Here is a 19,525-nt window from a genome sequence, read left to right on the forward strand (position 1 = left end):
AGACAGAAAACTCAGGCGTATTTTAACATCACAAAAGAACTTTCCCTCTATGAAGCAAAGCTAAAAATAAGGGAGAGGCCCAAGGTTCAAAAACAACAACGCAGCAGAAAACTTGTCATAACCACCGACAGCATGGACCCATCAACCACAACAGTGTTGTATGCCCAGAGAAAAGGGCTGTCCTGGATCTCTAGAGAAGTGGCAGCAGTGCTGGTGTGGAGCTGTGGCAGGCTCTGACAAGGCACTGTGGCACAGGGGGCTGCCACAGCCCCCAGGTAGCAGGTGATGTGTCAGGGGCAATTCCCTCACACCGAGCTCTCCGTAGGGCCCTGCTCCAGCATTCTCCTGGCAGCAGCTGCAGGCTTTCAGCTGGCACAGCATTTACCCCAGGAAAGAGGGAAGGATGTGTGGGGGCAGGAAAGCAGAGTAGTCTTTTTCCCCTCCACCCCCCAGTCGACAGGACAGTCTTACAGTCACAAACTAAAGAAGGCACCATGTCTCAAGCACTGCATGATTATAATTCTAGCACTATGGGTGACCACACACTTTCTCAATCCTCCATCAAAACATCCCTTGATTACATCAGTGGCTATGAGAATTCAGGGTGTTAAGATTACTCTTGGTGATCTTTCAGTTAAAAATTTTTAAAAATAAAATCCCATTTAGTATGGGGGAAAAAAGAAATCTATGGAAAAGGAAATAACTCCTTTGCTGCTTTAAGATTGTCTGTCTCGGTATCCTGAACAGTAAGTAGACACTGGAGCTCAGAGTAGCCATCTACAGGGAAGAAAGAAACAATTTTAGCAGTAAAGACAAAAAAAACCCACCAACAAACAAAAAAATAAAAGCAGAGCTTACAACCCACAATTCCCTGTTCCACATGCACAAATCCCAAAAAAAGGGGGGGGGGAAGTGGGGGGGGGGTGAAAACACCATTGTATTTTTTGAAAGTATTTTTCAAAAAGTGTTAACAGTAAACAAAAGCCATCCTAAATATGCCTTAAAACCAGGTAACACTGTTATAAATTCTTTCAATTTTTGTGGAATGACAGGAAGTGGTAAAAAATAGGTCAGGCCTTTCTCATTCTTAAAATTTTCTTATATGTCAAAGATGAAGGAATGCAAGGGGAATTCTCTCACTCAAGAGACACTTATTCCAAGAATCTATCCAGTTAAGATCTGCTCTTGAAGAGAAAAAGAAGTTTAAAGATCTTGTTCTCTTGAAATATTTCACAGCTTTATACAACTATTGCTCAAGTTACCTACAGGAAATGACAAACCACTAAGTTTTCCAAGAGACACAACTAGATAAAAGACAGGTACAGCTAGAAAACACAGCCAAATAGATTTGCCCACCTGTCAGCACGGCCAGAGATGAAACTCCAGAGCTATGTCAGGTGTCACCAGGAGCTGTCAAGGTTAAATCCTCTGCTAATAAACCAAAGATAAATCAGCAACAGGTTGGTTTGGAAACTTACAGATCTGAGTTAGATCTTTGCTGGAAAAGAGAAGCTCTGACAGCTCTTTTTTGTTCTTTTAAATCTCTTCCTATGTACTGACATAAACAAAGGGAGTCAGAATTTACTCAATGAACAGACACTGAAAGTCAAGGAAATTCACAGTACTTGCTGAGTGGCAGAGTACAATGTGCTGCCAACTGGATTCAATGATCCAGATTCTCCAGTTACTTCATTCAATACAGCTTTTCGTATTAACAGTACTGGCTATGCAAATACTCTCCCCAAACACAGCTGGGAGGGGAAAGTTAGTTTATGACACTGGATGTAAAAGCAGAGGGAGGCATCACTGCATCAATCTTAGCCCTAAAGAAAGGTCAGGACAGCTATCATCCTAGGGCATCAGGCAGCAACATACCTAATGGAAGAGCTGACTTTGGGAATGTCTTTTGTCTGCCTAGCCTAGGCAAAAGGTGATGGGGCTTGTCCCAACAGGAGGAGATGAATACATGCTCCCAGCAAAGCTGCACACCCATCGGAATCCACATCTCCCACCGCAACAGCCAGTGCCACCCATCCAGCAGCGCCAGACAGCTCTGACCCGTCCTACAGCACCAAGGCAGCAAACAGCACTTCTTGGGTGAGAAAAGAAGCCACTGAATATGAAGGGTGACTGCTCATTACAGGTGCTTGTGGAGGCGGCACACAGGAAATGAGTGGCAGTAATATGGGAGCCAAAACTCATGTGATATGAGAGTCTTAAAATACCCTGGATTGCTTTAATTCAGTTCTTCCTGTAAGCAGAAGTTATTTTGCCTTTGTGATGTTTGGTCAGCACCAAAGTCATTTTTCAAAACAGATCCATTAGAAATGAAAGGTCAGATCTGCTTGCGTGCTGTTAAGCTGATACAGCAGCTCACCCAAAACAAAGCCCACAGAAGGACTGCAGGAGCGTGCACATGAAATAAAACCCGAAACCAGTTTGTGCTAAAATAAATACACAGAGCCACAGAAACTGCAGCTCAGCAGCTGCAGACAGTTAGCAGCTGCAGAGCCTGGCCATAGCTTTGGAGTAATCCTCAAGAAAGTCTCCTCAAATAATAATAAATTAGAAACAAAAAGAACCCCCAATGACTCTTCACTACAAAGAGAGCCTCAACAGGCAAAGAATTACTTCTACACTGCTCATCTTTACAGGTTTGCAAGCAGCTAGAAACTGTAGTTCAGAAGGGCATGCACTTCTGATTCATCTCAAAAGCTTGTGCACTTTGAAGCCCTACAGTGACAGCACAGGGCACTGACTCAGGATCTGGGTGATTTAGCTGAAGCACTCTAAGATGCTCTTGCCTGCAGCTGTGGCTCATCTCACCGCTCTGGCAGATTTTCCTCCCCATTGCATCAGGGCAGCATAAGGGAGGTGTGCCTGCTCCTCAACTGCTGCAGTTCACACTCGCCTCACAAATGGGAGCTGAAGTTGATGGCACTTAATACTGACGAACCCCGCAGCATTACTGACACCCTGCCTCTGCTTCAGGGCAGAACGCGACTGCTACTTAGGGACAGTGACATCCAGCTCCACTCTTGAATCCAGAAAACCTCATGAGTCAGAGCCTTAGACAACAGCAATGTTAGTTATGGTTCTGCTAATTTTAGCTCGTGCTTAACCCACAGTTCCCAAATCCCTGCAATGCCTCTCCAGGTGCCAAAAGCCACAGCTACCCTGTACCTCAGCTGCCAAAACACACAGCTTCCAGACGAGAGGCTCTGGTGCACTTACAGAAACTGTACGCAGCAGAAAGACATTTTTCAAATAAAGACAAGAGGAAGAAAACAAGGACAGCTTTATTTACCCTACTGCTCTGCGCATATCTTAAAATAAGGAACAAAAGTTCATCTGCACAGTTCCTGTGTTTCAGAGTCCAGCCCAGGACACACAAGACAGACTTTGTGCAGAGGATAGCTCAGGAGCGTCCCACAAGGTAGCAAACAGCCTGTCAGGGCCAGCTTCTACACCAAGGAGCAAAAGGAGAGAGAGGGGCAAGGGAAACAAACACACACTTCACACACTCTCCTTAGAGTAAACCGGGAAAGCTTTTAGAAGTAAATAAACACACACACACACCCGCCCCCATATTCTCAGAAAGCCACCCAAGCAGAATGCTTTTACTACCATAACTGAAGGGTTTGTTTTAGAAGAAGAGTTTCCTCAGACTTAGTCAACCTTACCAGCCTCCTCCTCCTCCTCTCCTTATTCACACTAAACTGTGAAAGGGACTTCAGCTCTCTCCAACCAATTAAAAACTAATTGAAGCAACAGACTGGCACTATACAGCCTGAGCAGTCTAAGAGATGGCAGACTCAGCTCATATGAGGCCTACACAATGTCATAATATTTCATTTTATTTAACCTCATAGCACAAAGAGCTGAAAAGAGTATTCACAAGGATCCAATCCTAAGAAAAAATTTTAAATCTTTATTGCAGTTCAAGTCCACTGGGTTCAAATGAACAGTACACGTTCTTCACTGCATGTGTGCACCACAGTGCCTGCAGGAACAGAGCAAGGTTTTATTTGTTCCAAAAGCTCCGTGAGGAAGTTATGCACACACACAGCTTCTCTCTCAAAAAATAAAGCTGTGTTAGAACACAAGTTAGTGTATTTTATTCATTCAAGGAGACATCTTCACCACTCTTGACCATTAAAATGAAATTTATCTACACCCGGATATAATCGAATGTTTTCTGCTTTTGCTAATTATTTTTGTTACTGCTAGGACAGGAAACAATGTCAAGGAACTGCTGAAAAGAAATCTGTCTCTCAGAGACAAACAGAATTCAGAACAAGTATTTATGCCGAATCTTTCTATCCTACAGACACTAAACTTTGTGCCTGCATCTATCAATGCAGTCTTTTAGCAACTGGACACAGAGTCACAAGCACTCTCAAAACATTGCTGCAAATAGAAAATGAGTTTAAGCATGCAGCACTGACAACCTAAAAGGGCAGCAGCAAGAAAGACTTCACATACACCTGTACTTTTCCTACCCAAATTTCTTTGTTTCCAATATGCAGCCAGCAATTTTGATGAGAAATCCCTAACTTGTGGTCGAAGAACAGACCCGAGGCTGTAAAAGGGGTTAGGAGGGAAGCTTGGCAAGGTAGGGAAGGAAAGCAGCTGGCATTAAACAGCTGGGATTGGTAGACAACCTACTGACAGAAGTCAGCAGAGAGTCCATAGGAGCAAATCTATGTTTCTGCAAAGAAGGATTTTCTTTTTGATACAAAGAAGAGCGATGCAAAGTGACAGAGGAGAATTGCTTTTATGTGTGGACAGTAAGTGTGTTTTAATTGACTACAGAAAGAAAGGAGGAAGACAGCTGTAAGGCAGCTGGTGGTGATTATTTGGAAAGAGTATGTTTGAAGTAAATTTAAGCCCTCAAAAAATCCTCAGTCAAAATCAGAAATGAATGGCAAAGAAAATGCTGAAGTGCATTTGCAAATGGAGATTATTTAGTGCGGAATCAGAACTCAATAAAACGTATAAGGACAGAGTACAATTTCATTGAGAAGAACAGAAGATAAAACACAGGAGAAATTGCATGGTGCTCTCCTTGCACAGGTTGTACATGTTACAGTACACCTGTATCACCAACACCCCAATCTGATCAAACTCTGCAGAGGAAGCCAATGACACAACAGCACAGAGCACAGCAAAACTAATTCAAAGAGATTCAATAGGATCATCCTTTATAGTTAAAAGCAATTAGGTACTCACGAAATCCCCTCTAACAACTGGGCAACGCAAGAAAATTAATTGAGCAATGTGACAGCCTGACCCCATTGCAGGCAACCAAGGATTCTACAGCAACCAGTTAAGCCCAGTTCTTCTGGTGGCCTTCAGCACTGACGGGTTTGCTGGAAAGCAGCAAGCAGAAGGCAAGCAGATCAGTGTGAACCGTGGAATCTCAAAAAGCTCATTTCTCTCCCATGCACAATGCATGCCAAATCTTAAGATTCCTTCAGCATCCAGTTATGAAACTACAATAGAAGAGGAAAACAGATGGCTAAAGCCTTTTGAAAAAAAAAAAGAAAAAAGAAAAAAAAAAAAAGATTAAGCCTTACTTCCTTTCCAAAAGAGAAATATGTGTATTTAAAAAGAGAGAACTTGCTTCAGACCATACCTAATCAATATAAAAATAGGCAACTTGCCTCATAGACATGAAGCCTGTCTTCAGTTAAAGCTTCTGAACATAAGTTTAACCCTTTTAGAACATCATGGCTTGTTGCAATGGCTCACTGTACTTTTAAGCAGGATTTAAAAGCAAAGCAGTTCATGTAGATGACAGACATTATACACATTGTACAAAAATAACATATTTATCTCTAAAGCAACTCCTGAACACAAATCCCATGTAAAAGCCTTGATGTCTACTCTTTTCCAGCCTTTGTAAGCAGTTAGCACCTATGTTCAGGTGAGCAGCTTTCTTGCTCATAAAAGCATCCAATGAACAATGACAAGTTAGGAACTTGGCAACCTCAACTCTCTGACTTCAGCCATTCTCTGTGGAAACCAGTGAATATTACATTTGAAGCCTCTGTTGAGTCCTTGACTTGTGAGATATCACACAACAATAAGGAAACAAAAAAGCCACCCTAAAGAGCTCGTGTGTTCAGCAGTAGATGTTTCAGCAGCTCTATAAAACTGCTATCAGAGCTTCAGGTCCAAGTACCAGAACTGATCTGTGGTCCAAAGGAGAAGTTTCCTCCTCTGCTGAGCCTGTATCTCGGACAAGCCTTGACTCAGTTGCCTGAACAGAAGCCTCCAGCAGCTGGGAAGCCCCAGGGTACACAAGAGATTCATGCTGGGCTAGCAGTTTGAACCAGGATCAACAGGAGACCTGGGCTTCTCCAAACTGGCAGCTGGGACTGGCAGTAAACACAAAGGCATCCCAAACAGGGCCTGACACCAATGTTCAGGCAACTGGACTGGGTCCCCTGCACAAGTCACAGCATTACACCTGCCAGGGATGCCCAGCACACTCCTGCCCCACACAGCAACCCTCTCCTCTGACAGCAGAGAGCAGGAAATACAGCTGTTTCTTTAGATGCCTAAGCAAAATGAATGAGACTGATTTATGGTTTTATTCAGTGACTCTGCGCAGAGGATAAGCACTGAATTAACTCTCTCGTATCACACGTGGTCCTTTCAGGCCAGGGCTGCAGTTCACTGGTGAGGCTGTGTGGAAAATCCTGAGCTGCCCCAGCTTAGTCCAAGGGTAAATGGAGAATGACACACTCCAGCACTTTCAAGCAAGCACCTTTCAAAAAAAATCAACTGCTTATATGATTAATGCAAAGTACTACGTTTTCACAGTAGCAGGAGTCATTAATCCATATTAAAGACCAAGACTACATCGTTTATTTATTTATTTTTAATGAAAGGTTCTAAATAAACCAACTGTTCAATTTTTCAAAGGTACTGAGCAGCCACAATAATTAGGTCTGGGTCAGTGGGAGCTGCCAGAATGCCACAGAAGTGACTCAGTCTTGTTAATTATCTGAAAAATAAGGAACAGTGACAACACTGGACACTCCATCACGACCTATCTCCCCCAAACACACCACCAATGAGAAGCAATCATTTGAGAGTGGTTGCCTGTAACCATTATTCAGGACAGAAATTATAGACAGCAGAAAAAGCAAGGAAAGGTTTCAGCCTAATCTGGCCAAATGCTGCTGTACGTAGAGATCATCCCATAAAAAAGTGAAGCAGCAACACCACAGCAGTGACAACTTCCCACAGTGCCAGGAGAACTCCAGCAAAAAAAGAGCAGGAGCTATTTTAAATGCTAAGTTTAAAAACCAAACCAGACCAACCAACCAACCAAAAAAAAAAAAAAAAAAAAGCAACTCCAATCAATACAAGTCCAGAGGAAACAAAGAGTATTAAAGCCAACCAGAAATTCACCCAACCTTGCAAACCATACACCATCAATACAAAAATATTCTAACACACAAGTCGTTTTCTGAAGAGTCATACAAATGCAAACCTAACAGAAGATAGCAGTTCACAAAGAGGCACACAGCCTGTTTTGGTCATGCACAGTCCTTGCTCACAGACACTTCTCAGTTCCAGTGTGTTTATGACTGTGTTGTCATTTATTTTAAAATATGAATGAAGTATTCTTTTCCTCCAGAAACACTGCATTGTTAAAATGCCAGTACATTAAAATAACTTACTGCTTACTACATTTCAATCAAACAAACTACAGACTACAGCACAGACACTTAATATATATTGAGTGCTTTCAGCAAGATCAGCATATGGAGTTAATTTCTTCTGTTTCGTTCTCACATGGGCCAAGCTCAGAGACAAGGCTCAGAAACAGCATGCTGTTTCTCCTGTCAGCATGCACAGAAACGGTATCTTCTCCAAAGTTATGGAGAGACTTAGTTGAAGGCTCTCAGAATACATAAATATTTAACCCTTTGTTTCTATAGAATTTTGACTTAGGAAGTTTGATTATGGCAGAAATATCGTATTTTAGGTTGTGTGCGTAAAGAACATTTTTGTTAAGGTTCTTGAAATAACAGGAAGCAGAATCAAAAAGCTTACAATCAAAGGACTTTGTGAGTTATGTTCTCCCCTATTGTGATTTTTCCTACAATTCATCCACATTTCACCACCATACTGTTCCTTTGTCATAACCAACACAAGCACTGATCTTGCCTGCATTTAAACTCAAGAATATAAAATGAAGTTCAGAAGGATGTCCTTTTTGCAAAAAAATAGCTGCATGTCTGAGGTTTTAAATGGCTCTCTCACTACTGCAGACACAGACATTTTGCTAGGTGGTCACTCTCAGTTATGATTAACCAATAAGCTACCTGTTTCTAAAATAACAAGATACTTCACAAGAGAACTTTTGTGTATGATTTTTTCTTAAACCAAGGAAAAGTTAGATGCAATTCCAATGCAAACATTCCCCTGCAGGATTTATCGTTTAGTGCTGAAGCATTCTGCAAATTCTCAGCAACAAGTGAATCAAAATGAAAATGAAACCTAAAACAGCCAAGTTAATGCAAACAGAACATAATAAGAAACCCAACTGCTAAAATAAAACTGATCAACCAAAATTACTGTGGAAAACTCCTTGGCCTCTTTGGGACAGTAGATCCCATGGGATAATCAGGACAGCCTCTTTCAACTTCTACAACATTTCCATTTGTTATTTACTCTGTGAAAGCAAGTTCAACTTCCAAAACAATTCCGTGTCTTAAACATTCTAGGCATGAAGAAAGCTTGCTAAAAAAATCCAAAACGTTTAATCTGACAGTGTTCCTTTAAGACAGAGCAGTGCACAGCCTTCTAGCACATTTGACAGAGATTTCCTACTCCACAAGATAGAATTTAAATTTGTAGAGGCAATTACTCATAACCAGTGAAAGCAGCCAATGCAAGTGCCAAACTTGCCAACAAGAAGAAAGGCCAAGTATTAGAAAGGAGGCTGCAGTTTATTACAAGGCAATTTGAACATCTTGGTCCACAAGGTCTGGAATGTATTTTCTTCATCCCCTGACACTACAAGTACACACTAACGTGAGGAATTATGTCAGTAACATCAATATTCCAAACATATAAAACAGCAGTTATTTATATAATGGAGATCTTTCCCTGACTATTTAAAAGCTGCTTCTAGTCTTGCCTAGCAGATTTATTTAAGCTCACTTTGCACAGGAAAGACGATGTGCCAGACCCACACCATTAACTGCTGTCTAGTCAGTTCCAAAGCCATCCAACTGGACCACCACCACACAAAATTCTTGTCTGACTAAACAAATACCTTAAGGCAATTCCCAAGGACCTGCCTCTTGCCCCTTCCTGTTAAAAGATGGAAAGGATAAATGAAAAGAAGAAGGAGAAACATGATCTCTTCAGGTAAGGAAGTCAAAAATCAAAACGGGCATCCAACCCACATTATCCCATGACCACCATGCCCAGGACTGATCTCCAATGCCGCCAACAAGCAACATGAGCGTCAGTAGGTAACACTCAGCACAACCAAGTTGAATTGGCAGTTGGAAAATAGCTCATGGGAAATACTTAAAAAAAAAACCCAAACAACACCAAAAACCCAAAACCGACAACCAAAACCACACAAAGTCACAGATGCGAGCTAACAAACATACCCTCCTCTGCAAGGTAAAAACACCACCAGCCTAGAAAATCAATAGCACAGACCAAAACCAGCAGGTCCAGGGTAACCATGCAGCAAAGCCTGCACCCACTGAGAAAGACAAGCAGCTCATGCAGCTGCTTCTGCAATGGGCTGGCAATAGAAGGGAAGGGGATGGAAGAGCAATGCACATACCAAACAATATACAATGAGCAACATCCTTCCTATTTCAGCACCAGCAACTTACTCCATCATTTTTACAGCAACATGAGCCGCTTCTTACCATTTTTTTGTGCACTCAACCATCAATTCCTGGTAAGAGGCCACAAACTGGAACTTGGATGCATGTTTCCCAACACGCTGCAGTCTTTTCCAAACTGAAGCCATGATGGTGAGAAATACAGTCCTCTTAGACAGCAGAAGCTGTGTGAATACCAATGTAGGTTTCAAAGAGCGTGTGTGCTTGATACTAGCAGATTTATATACAGACACAGTAAAAAGAGTGTGTGAGGAACTTGACGGGATGTCTACAATTCATATTCTGCCTCTCCCCTCCTCAGGGTAAATCCCAGTCTAGCGGAATGGCTCATCACTGGCCAGGAGCAGCATGCAGTAGCAGTAGACAGGTAATGGAAAGGAAGTTCTCTCATGGAATCATCATTCTTCACACAGTAGATGAAGGGAAGACTGCAGGACTGGAAGACAAATAAGACAGGGAGAGAAAGCATTGGTTAATGCACTTCATACTAAGTGCTGCAACTGCACGTGATCTCGTACATTTCAAACAACTACAAGAACATACCCCCTTCCTGTTGTCATCCACACACAGCCTCCCCCCCCACCACCACTTAAATAAATAAATAAGAATACTGCAGCAATTTCAGGAATTCAAACCACGAGACTGTTCAGAAACATATCAACATATCCTATTATCAGAAGCATCATAATTGGCAACAACAACAAAAAAGGGCAGGTCAGGGCCACACCGAATCCTTATGAAGCATCTCCGGGAAGCAATGCGAAGCGGCTGAGGTGCTGCCAATATGCACCCAGAGGGAGGGACACGGGGAGATGAAGTTCTTTGTCTTGATGACAAAAGGTGTAACAGTTGTTTCCTCTAACACACCTCCCGCTTTCATTTCTCTGTGTAAGGAGAAGGATCAGCCAAGAAGACAGAAAGGGAGTCTTGCTGCTCAAATGCTTGTGCCAGGGTGAGGAGGAGGACGAGAAAGGAAGGGGCATTTCCCGAGTCCAAGCTACCCAGGATCCCCCATCTTCCTCGCTGCATCATATTGAAATGGAAATGTCTCTCCATCCTGCACCAAGAAATGATCATCAGGGACGTGAAAAGGGAGAGGAGAAACCCAGGTGGGTTTCCTCCCTCGAAAGGAAAGCAGCATCTCCGCTGGGTGTGGGGAAAAGAGCCTCTTCATTAGGAATATGGGGAAGCACAAGCTAGCCGCAGCCGGCGAGAAGTCAGGGCAGGATGGCATCAAAGCTGGCGAGGAGGCTACCTGAAGTAGAATCGCCCCCGGGAAGGGGGTCCCCACGGAGCCCCGGGGCGAGGAGCGCCCCGCTCCGCCTCAGCAGTCCGTGTCACCTCCGCGCCCAGCCCGCCGGGGCAGCGCCCCCCGCCCTTGGCCGGGAGCCGGAGCGGTTTAAAAATTAAAACGCCACCGGCAGGGAGCGAGGCGGGGAGCGGCAGCTCCGGGACCGCGGGAGGGGCCGGGCGGCTCCCCGTGCGCGGCACTCACCTGCCGCCGGCTCCTCGCGGGCGGTCCCGCCGGGCGGGCGCGCTGGCACCACACGGCAGGCGAGAGTCAGCGCTGCCGCTGCCCATTACTGCAGCAGCCCCTCCGCCGGCAGCGCCCTGCGGCTGTCCCCATCCTCCCGCAGCCTCATGGCGAGCACCGCTCCCCCCGCCGCTCTCCGCGCCGGCCGGGCAGACAGCGCGGCTCGCAGCGCGCCTCACGCCGCCACCATCGCTCTCCTACCGGCGCTGCGCCGCGCCGCGCCTCACCCGGCCCGCCGCTCCCCCGCCCCCGCCGCCCGCCGCTCCCCGCCCCCGCCGCGCCATTGGCCCCGCCGCCGGCCCTCCGCAGCCCATTGGACGTTGCGGCTGTCAATCATTCGCGCAGAGAAGGGGTGGGGGAAGACGGGTTTCAGATCCTCACCTCTGTCTCCAGCTCCACCTCTGCTCTGATTGGTCACTCATCCCGAGGAGGCGGGGATAGTTGTGAGGAGGGACCACACGATAGGTCAATGTGGCCGTCTGTCAGCACGAAGACACCCGGCTATTGGCTGTGGTGCTTCCTAAAGCCGCGGTCAGGGCAGGGGTGTGGCGCCGCCGCCGCCGCCCGCGGGACTCATCGCCGCCTCAGGGCCGGGGAGCGGCGGGAAGGGAAGGGAAGGGAATGGCCGGGGCAGGGACGGAGGGAGCCGGGGCGGGAGCCACAGATGCCTTCCGTGAGGTGGGCACGGGGCGGCTGAAGGGGCGAGCGGCTCTGGATCTAGGCGGCGGGAGGGGCGGAGGAACCGCGGCGAGGGACAGTCCCCGCGCTGGGCCCGCCTTGAGGAGGGGTCAGTCAAACGCCGGGCCTGACCCAAGTCCTGCAGCACAGGCCCCGGTCCTTTAGGGGCTCTGGAGTCCGGGTGCGGGTGGGAAATGGATGGAAATTAATACCGCAGGCAGGACGACGTTTCTTTGCTGGTTTAATCTGCGTGCTCAGGCACCCAGGCGGCGGAGGCTGGATGTTGTGCGCAGTTTGATGTTAAAGTATCTGCAAGGGAGAACGGAGCAGTGAGGGGGTGATGTGGGATGTGGCTGTGAATTCCCGGTAGTCACGCTGGCTAAAAGCTTCTCCTACACTGCCGTGCTGTGAGGGATATGTCGGGACCCAGCTGGAAACCCTCGGTGCTGGGTTCCAGCATAAATGTAAAATTAACCTGTGGCTACTCTGTTTCGCGCTGCTTGTTGCCCATGTTCCCTCTGAACAGCCGTACAGATGTCTTTAAGTTTGGGATCCCAAAGCGCCATTTGCAGTAGGTGAATTCCAGAGTCAGGGTAACGTGGTTGCGTGATCTCTGGGAGCTAATCCTAAACCTTTGAGCCAGCCAAGTCAGAAACTAAGCCAGCTATCAAGTGGAAGCACAGAGAAATAAGGAAGATAATGCAGTGGAGCTTTGAGGGCAGCTGTAAAATTGAAGCCTCAGGGCTTTGCAGTCCTCTGTGTTCTTTCCCATGACAAAACAAATGGAGTGCAAGCCTGATCCACGGTCTGGGAAGCTCCTTATCCCAGTGTTTTCCTTCTTTCCCCTAAGCTGCCTCTCACTGTGCTGGCATATCGCAGAGGCTGCCAGCATTCAGTGGCTGGAGTGAAAGGAGAGAAAGAATGACTGTGTGGATGGCCACAGGCCTAAGCTGAGCTAAGTTACATTGGAGAGGTTGAATATTTGGGCTATTGAGAAGGTCAGCCCTTTGCTTATAACGTGTTACTCTTCAGCCCTTAGCCCAGCGGCCAGAGGGTGTGTACTTGGAGCTGTCCTGGATGAGGCAGTGATTGTCCTTTTTTTGAAGTGTTACACTGAAATGTTGCCGACAGTTGTACTACTCATACAAATTTTCTTGGAAAATCCGGGGGCTTTTTTCCCCTGAATATTTTTGAAGTTAAAATTTGAAGATTTTGCACATTTCCCTCAACAGATCTGTACCAGTTTTGCAGCTGGTTTATACACACAGAGTAATTCCAACACGCTTGAGGGAGACATCACTGGGCTTTTTAAGTGCAGATCACCTGCTTAGGATTTGGGAAATGAGGCCAGGATTTCCAGAGCACATCAGATGGAGAGCATGCTGTATGGAGCACATAAATGCTTGGTTTTGACTTGGAAAATACCAGATGGAAAACTGGCAGCTGTAAAGTGCATCAAACAAGGCAATTTAAAATTCCAGTGGCCCTGAGGAGATGCTTGGCTCTTCATACCAGAGAAATACCAAGTAATCAGTTGTGCTGATTTTATTTCAAAAGTTGCCTTTATTCTGAGTATATAACCAAAAGTTAATCCATGAACTTCTCTGATTTATCTCCTGAATAACCTGCAGCACCCAGGCTAATTCCTATGACATATCTATGACCAAGGTCTTACGTTCCTCAAACTGAGATAGCCATTTTCTGTCCAGTGGAATAAACACAGAAGGTCTGGTGGTTTGTTCAGTGGCTTGTGTTTCAAACATCATTATTTATTAACATTTTCCATTTCCTTCATAGCTTTTGGATTCAAGTTACACCAGGCCTGGGAGGTACATGGCATAAGGCTGCTTTTGCCCTCGTATGGGGAGAAATACAACACTGGCAATTATCCTACAAATTAACTGTTTTACAGTTTTTAAGAGCAGCCATCCTCAGTTCTTGCAATTTTGGGGAAAGCCTTAGGAGATTCAAAGGCTTTGAGGAATTACTGTGGGAGGAAGGGCGAGATCTTCAGTTGTAGATTGGAAGCTAGAGGCCACCACAGTGTTCTCAGGTTACTGGACTGAGTCTTACACCACACCAACTCAAAAGCTCTTGTGACTTCTGTTGGCATCTCATAGCCCAGAGGAACCAATAAATGGCAAAAAGGGATTAGCAAGGGCATGGATGAAGAGCCCCTACGTCCTCCTTGGGTCAGGCACTCAGATGGGTCAGCAAGGAACCCCCGTGTTGACTTCATTTCCATATTGCAAACATCTCTTGACTGGTCCTGCTGGCCACAAGCCTGGTTTGAGACAATGACCCAGCTCAAACCACAGTTCAGCTCAGGATCTGAGCCGGGCTTTGGGGAAATGGTCACATTTTTACTTAATCCAGTATTGTGAGCTTGATGGTGAAAATAAGCAAAGTTGGTTACACCAAGGTGTCCAGTGCTCTCTTTTAAGGTCAGTAGCTGAGTGAACAACTCTCGTGTGACTCACAGAAGGGTCCTTCTGATTATGAAAAAAATGATGCATCATTTTATGTACAGTGTCAAATCTCTTCTGCAACAGGAAAAATAGTCATGTGATGAATAGGTAAATACCCTTTTATTATTTAAAGACATATAATGTGGGTGACAGAACCTATTTAAACCATATTCATGTCAAATCTGCTGCCTTCCTGCTGCCTTCCTTGCCTGTGGAAGGAGGAAATGTATTCATGTATATTTGAGCTCGCTCTCGTCTGTGGTGTTCTGGAAGTGGCATGGGACAGGATGCTGAGAGCTGCTCAAGCTGAGAAGTTGGTGGGGCTGACCAGGGAGGTCCCAGAACAACCTGACCCTCTTCCTTATAAGCAGCTGGTTCCACTGAGGACACCCTTAGTATCCAAAAACCCATACTCTGTGGCTCCTCTTTTCCACTTGCTATCTTGACACTCAGACTCCCTCACAATCTCCACAGAAATCCCTATTTTTTTTTTCTGGATTTTGCCTCCTGCTCCCTGGCTTTGACTGATGGTGGGAGATTTCAAGCTTCCTGTTCCAAGCAGAGACATGATCTATGCTCTACTTCTGTTACTCTCTGTCAAGTTTTAAAGCTCTCCAGCCTCTCCCTTATCCTTCAACGCCTCGTCATCAGCATGACTAAGGACAGGTTGTTCTCCAATAAAGAAATGACCTTTGCTAGGAATAGCTGTCATAAATCTCCATTTCCCTGTCTTCTGTACATGAGCCTGCAGAAATGTCACTGAGGAAATCAAGGAATTGGATTATGTCAAATTTGCAAGTACATTCCACGTTCTGAGGCAAAGGGCTGTGTAGATGAGGTTACCTACACCTGCCACGTTTTAACCTCCTTGTATTTCTAAATCCCATCAAACCTTTGATCCCCTGTTAATGAAAGTCGTGGAGAATTTGCTCTGACCTCAGTAATATTTGTAAAGTACCATCCTCCTGCTCCCCAACATGTCCCTAACTGGTGCTTGACACCATAACATTCTGTTCTGTAACAAGTAATGCTACGTTGTCTGCTCTTTTTGTTTCCTCACATCCCAACAGTAATTAAAAAAATACATATATATACGTACACACACATAACTAATCATAATATAGATAGCAAAAAAAAAAAAATTCTTTAATCCTCCCTTCTTCATTGGTTTCTTGCTTGTTGCTGATGAAATTCCACTCAGATGTCTTTCCACATGACCTGGTAACAGCCGACAGCCATTCTGTATTGGAGGGAATAATGTTTTCAATATTCCCTCTGGTTAATATCAGTGACAGTTGAAAGGGTGTGTGGGTATGTGTGTCTGGAATATCCCTTTTTATTTGTGCTCTGAAAGCTTGACTTTGGTGGCCGGGATAGATGATTCCCAGGTTGCAGAATCAGACAGCCCAGCTCCTATCACAGCCTGGAACAAAAGCAGATCATTTCAGCAATACTCCCAGCTGTGCTTAAGGCACAAGGCATAGAAACATCACCATTTGTTCTTGCCTTGCTAGCAAAAGAAGTAGACTTTGGGATGCACTCTGGTGGGCTTGTGTTTTGTTACTGCTCTGGCCCAGGCCAAGGCAGGCAGCCCAGCTTGGCTCTTGCCTGTGGACCAGCTTACCTGTGCAGCATTCCCAGCCCAGGCCAGGTCCCAGCAGGGCTGTGTACAGGCACCCACCCTCTGAAACCTCCTAATCCAGAGTCTGCCCCCTGGAGAGCCCTGCTGCCAAAAGGAATCTGCAGAGACAGCAGCTGGGATAACACACCAGCACCTCTTTCTCATGGATTGTTTGTTCTCCCACTCGTTTTCTGTGGCTGGAGCCTGCACTCGTATGTGGTGAGACCCTGTCATGCCTCCCCTCCAGGCTCTGTGCCACAAGGGGTACCCAAAATGCCAGTTCCCTAAGTGGCAGCCTCGTGTCACAGCCCCTTTGCTCCACTGTGACCAGCTTCATTATGCCACCCCAGAGGCACCAGCTACCCCCTGGCCTGCCCCTCTAAATCCCACTGCCCAAAGTCTTGTAGGCAAAGTCAAGCAGAAGAGTTCAAACCAGAGCAGATGAAAAACATCCTCGCCATCTTGCCTTTATCTCCCCTCTCTTGTCTGGCTGACATTCTCCCCAAACCACTCAGCAGTAAGGGGCAAGTTGTATTTATCTGCAGAGGAGGTCAAGGACAGGAGTCACATTCCTGAAATGCAGAAGTTGCAATGCAGTTCAGTCTGTGCAGGCAAGGGCAAAGATGGGGCACTGACGGTGGAGACCCCATGCTGCAGACAGCATTTCCCTGCTCTGGATCAGAACACCCTGGATTAGTGTTGGTTTCTCCAAGTTTATTATCAACTTGCTTTTCAGTCAGTTTGGAATGGTCTGAATGAGTTTTGTCATTACCTTTTGATATCTTGCTTCTCTCTTCTCAAAAAAAAAAAAAAAAAAGAAAGGGAAAAAAAAGAAAGGAAAAAAAAAAAGGCAGCCTGTACTTTGTCCATAAATAACAACTTTCAATTTTTTATCATGCTTGGTGTATCCTGTACCCTTTCCAATTCTTCAATACCCTTCCTGTGTGGTCTCCCTAGCCTTTTTTCAGAGTATAATTATGCTTGTATACGACATCCTGCAGTATTAATGAGGCAAAGAATGCCTTCCTCCCTCTCTTTTTAGAATAAACAGCTCATAATGTGGCCAGCAGGACCAGGGCAGTGATCACCCCCTGTATTGGGCACTGGTGAGGCCACGCCTTGAGTCCTGTGTTCAATTCGGGCCCCCCAGGACAAAAAAGGCATTGAAATGCTGGAGCATGTCCAGAGAAGGGCAGGGGAAGAGTCTGGAGCACAGTTCTGATGGGGAGCAGCTGAGGGAACTGGGGATGCTCAGCCTGGAGAAAAGGAGGCTCAGGAGGGACCTTATCCTCTACAGCTCCGTGACAGGAAGGTGAAGCCAGGTGGAGATCTTTCTAAGAGCTATGGAAGAAAATAAGAGATGGATCAAGTTCAGAGGCAGACTTGTTTCCTGGCTCCCATTTTACGTGATCCTGGCTATGACAAATCTCTGATTAATCTGCTGTAAATGCTTCGTGGTGGCGTCTAAGGAAACTGCAGATTCAGTGGTGGGAAGGTCAAGGAGTGAAGGCTGAACAGCCCCATGCAATTTTTTCTACTGTGAGCCTGTTTATCAGAGAATCAGTAGCTGGACATGCAATCAGAATAATAAGCTGGAAAAATGTAAAGTCTTTTATCTGCATTTCTGTAACTACCAGAGAAATCATAAAATGTAACACAGCTGTCTTTAAAGATTATGCAGGAAACTCCTCTTCGCCCAAATATAATATATGTCATCTTTCAAGAGAATGCCTAGTTAACTTTGGATCTACACCATCAGTCATCCAGGCAGTTCATCAGTATCAGGGGTACATTTCCTTGGAGCACAGGCATTAGGAATGCACAGGCCATCATAGATCAAATCTGAGGCTTTCTTGGAAGCCAGTGGAGAAGCAATTACCTTACAGATGTGATAAGACAATCCATTACACAAAAAGGTGCTCCTAGCAGACTAGGGGGAAATTTGTAGCTAACTGCTTGTACAACCAGAATCTCAAACATCACACAATAGGACATTGGTGCTTGAGGAAAAGTATCTTAAAGCACAGAGCGGAAATATGTATGTGTGGTGTGGCCTTCATCCTGGAGAAGAGGTACAATTATCACAGTTACAGCTCATGAAAATGAGCCCCAAGGACCTGCTCAAGTATGCAAGACATTCAAGTGGACAAGAGTTTGCAGTAATGGTGTTGGGCAGGCATGAAATGGTGTGGAGAGACTCAGCTTTGAGAGGACAAGCAATTAACTGTGTTGTAAAAATGACTGCAAGGTTTCCTTCGCCTATTTTTAATACCTCGGCAGACACCCAGTTTAGATAAATATCTCTAGTTAATCTGGAAATTAAACTAGATAATCACAGCCAAGTTAGATAATTCCAGACTCAGAAACTGTTCTTCATTATGCCCAGATTAACCCACAGGGGTTTAAATGGTGTTGCAAGTTATTTTTAACTGAGTTATCACTAATCTCCCTCTATACTTTTTAGGCTGTATAAAGTTGCACTGTCAGAAAGCATGGGGACAGTTATCTTCCAAAAAATAAAAGGGCTGGCAAATGGTATGTAGGACTTATTTTGCCAGATCGTGGTCACGTTTGGGTTCCTCCTGTTTCCCCCACTTCACAATTTTATTTCTGTTATTTCTGTTAAATTCCTCTGCAAGAGCTATGGAGAACATGCAGCCTTAAGGACCATGTATCCCTACAGCAGAGTCCTCAGTGAGTCCCTGGCTGAAGGAGGAGGTTGGTCAGTGTAGATGTCTTTCATCCACAGTCTTGGGATGGGAAATTCAATTTTTTTTTCTCTGACTAGCTTTAGGAATCTTACTGACTCTTCACACATGCCTAGAAGGAGTGACTGCTTTGTCAGCCATGTAGAGGGATAATTGAAAAAAAAGGGAAATCTCTATTTGGGGCTACTTCCTAAGTGGAGCTAGGTGACACACTAATGCCTGGGGCCACCTTGAACCACTGGTTTTGAAATTAAAGATCTGGAGGTGTAGATGGGTTTCTCTCCAGCAAAAAAAAAGTAGAATCCCAAAACCCCAGCAAATGTGCTCCCAGCCCAGGTCAAGTGCTGGGAACGATTCCATTGCTGCACTAAGAGATGCAACCTAATCAATCACCAAGGTACTTTCCTTTCATCCCTAACCAGAGCTCCAGAGCTCAGCAAAGGACCTGCACAACAACAGCACAAGGCTGGTAGAGGCATCTCAGCATCTCTCTTCCTGGCAGAAATTCCTGTATCAGCCAAGCTAGCAGAATCTGTCTGTTTTGGGAAGCAACGGATATGTCAAATATTCTGGCAAAGCCCAGGAGAAATGACAGTTCAATGATGTTGAAAAGAAAATTATCA

The 19,525-nt window shown here is 45.3% G+C and overlaps 1 protein-coding gene across 11 annotated transcripts in view; it reads right to left on the reverse strand.

Moving 5' to 3' along the window:
• The window catches only part of EHBP1 (EH domain binding protein 1), a 211,591-nt gene extending 199,934 nt beyond the window's left edge, over positions 1–11,657 (reverse strand). For 7 of the 11 annotated variants that reach the window (XM_039568464.1, XM_039568459.1, XM_039568458.1 and 4 more), the window contains exons 1-2: positions 11,389–11,656; positions 9,918–10,329 (exon numbers count right to left, since the gene is read on the reverse strand). In XM_039568464.1, coding sequence (XP_039424398.1) covers positions 9,918–10,021 — 104 coding nt within the window. In that variant the 5' untranslated portion in view covers positions 10,022–10,329; positions 11,389–11,656. Of the gene's footprint in view, positions 1–9,917; positions 10,330–11,388 lie in introns of all 11 variants that reach the window. The other 4 variants (XM_039568463.1, XM_039568461.1, XM_039568460.1 and 1 more) reach the window with 1 other exon arrangement.
• Between the last annotated feature and the right edge of the window lie 7,868 nt (positions 11,658–19,525).

Source organism: Corvus cornix, chromosome 3 (assembly GCF_000738735.6).
Source record: "Corvus cornix cornix isolate S_Up_H32 chromosome 3, ASM73873v5, whole genome shotgun sequence".
In the NCBI taxonomy this organism is placed as follows: Eukaryota; Metazoa; Chordata; class Aves; order Passeriformes; family Corvidae; genus Corvus; species Corvus cornix.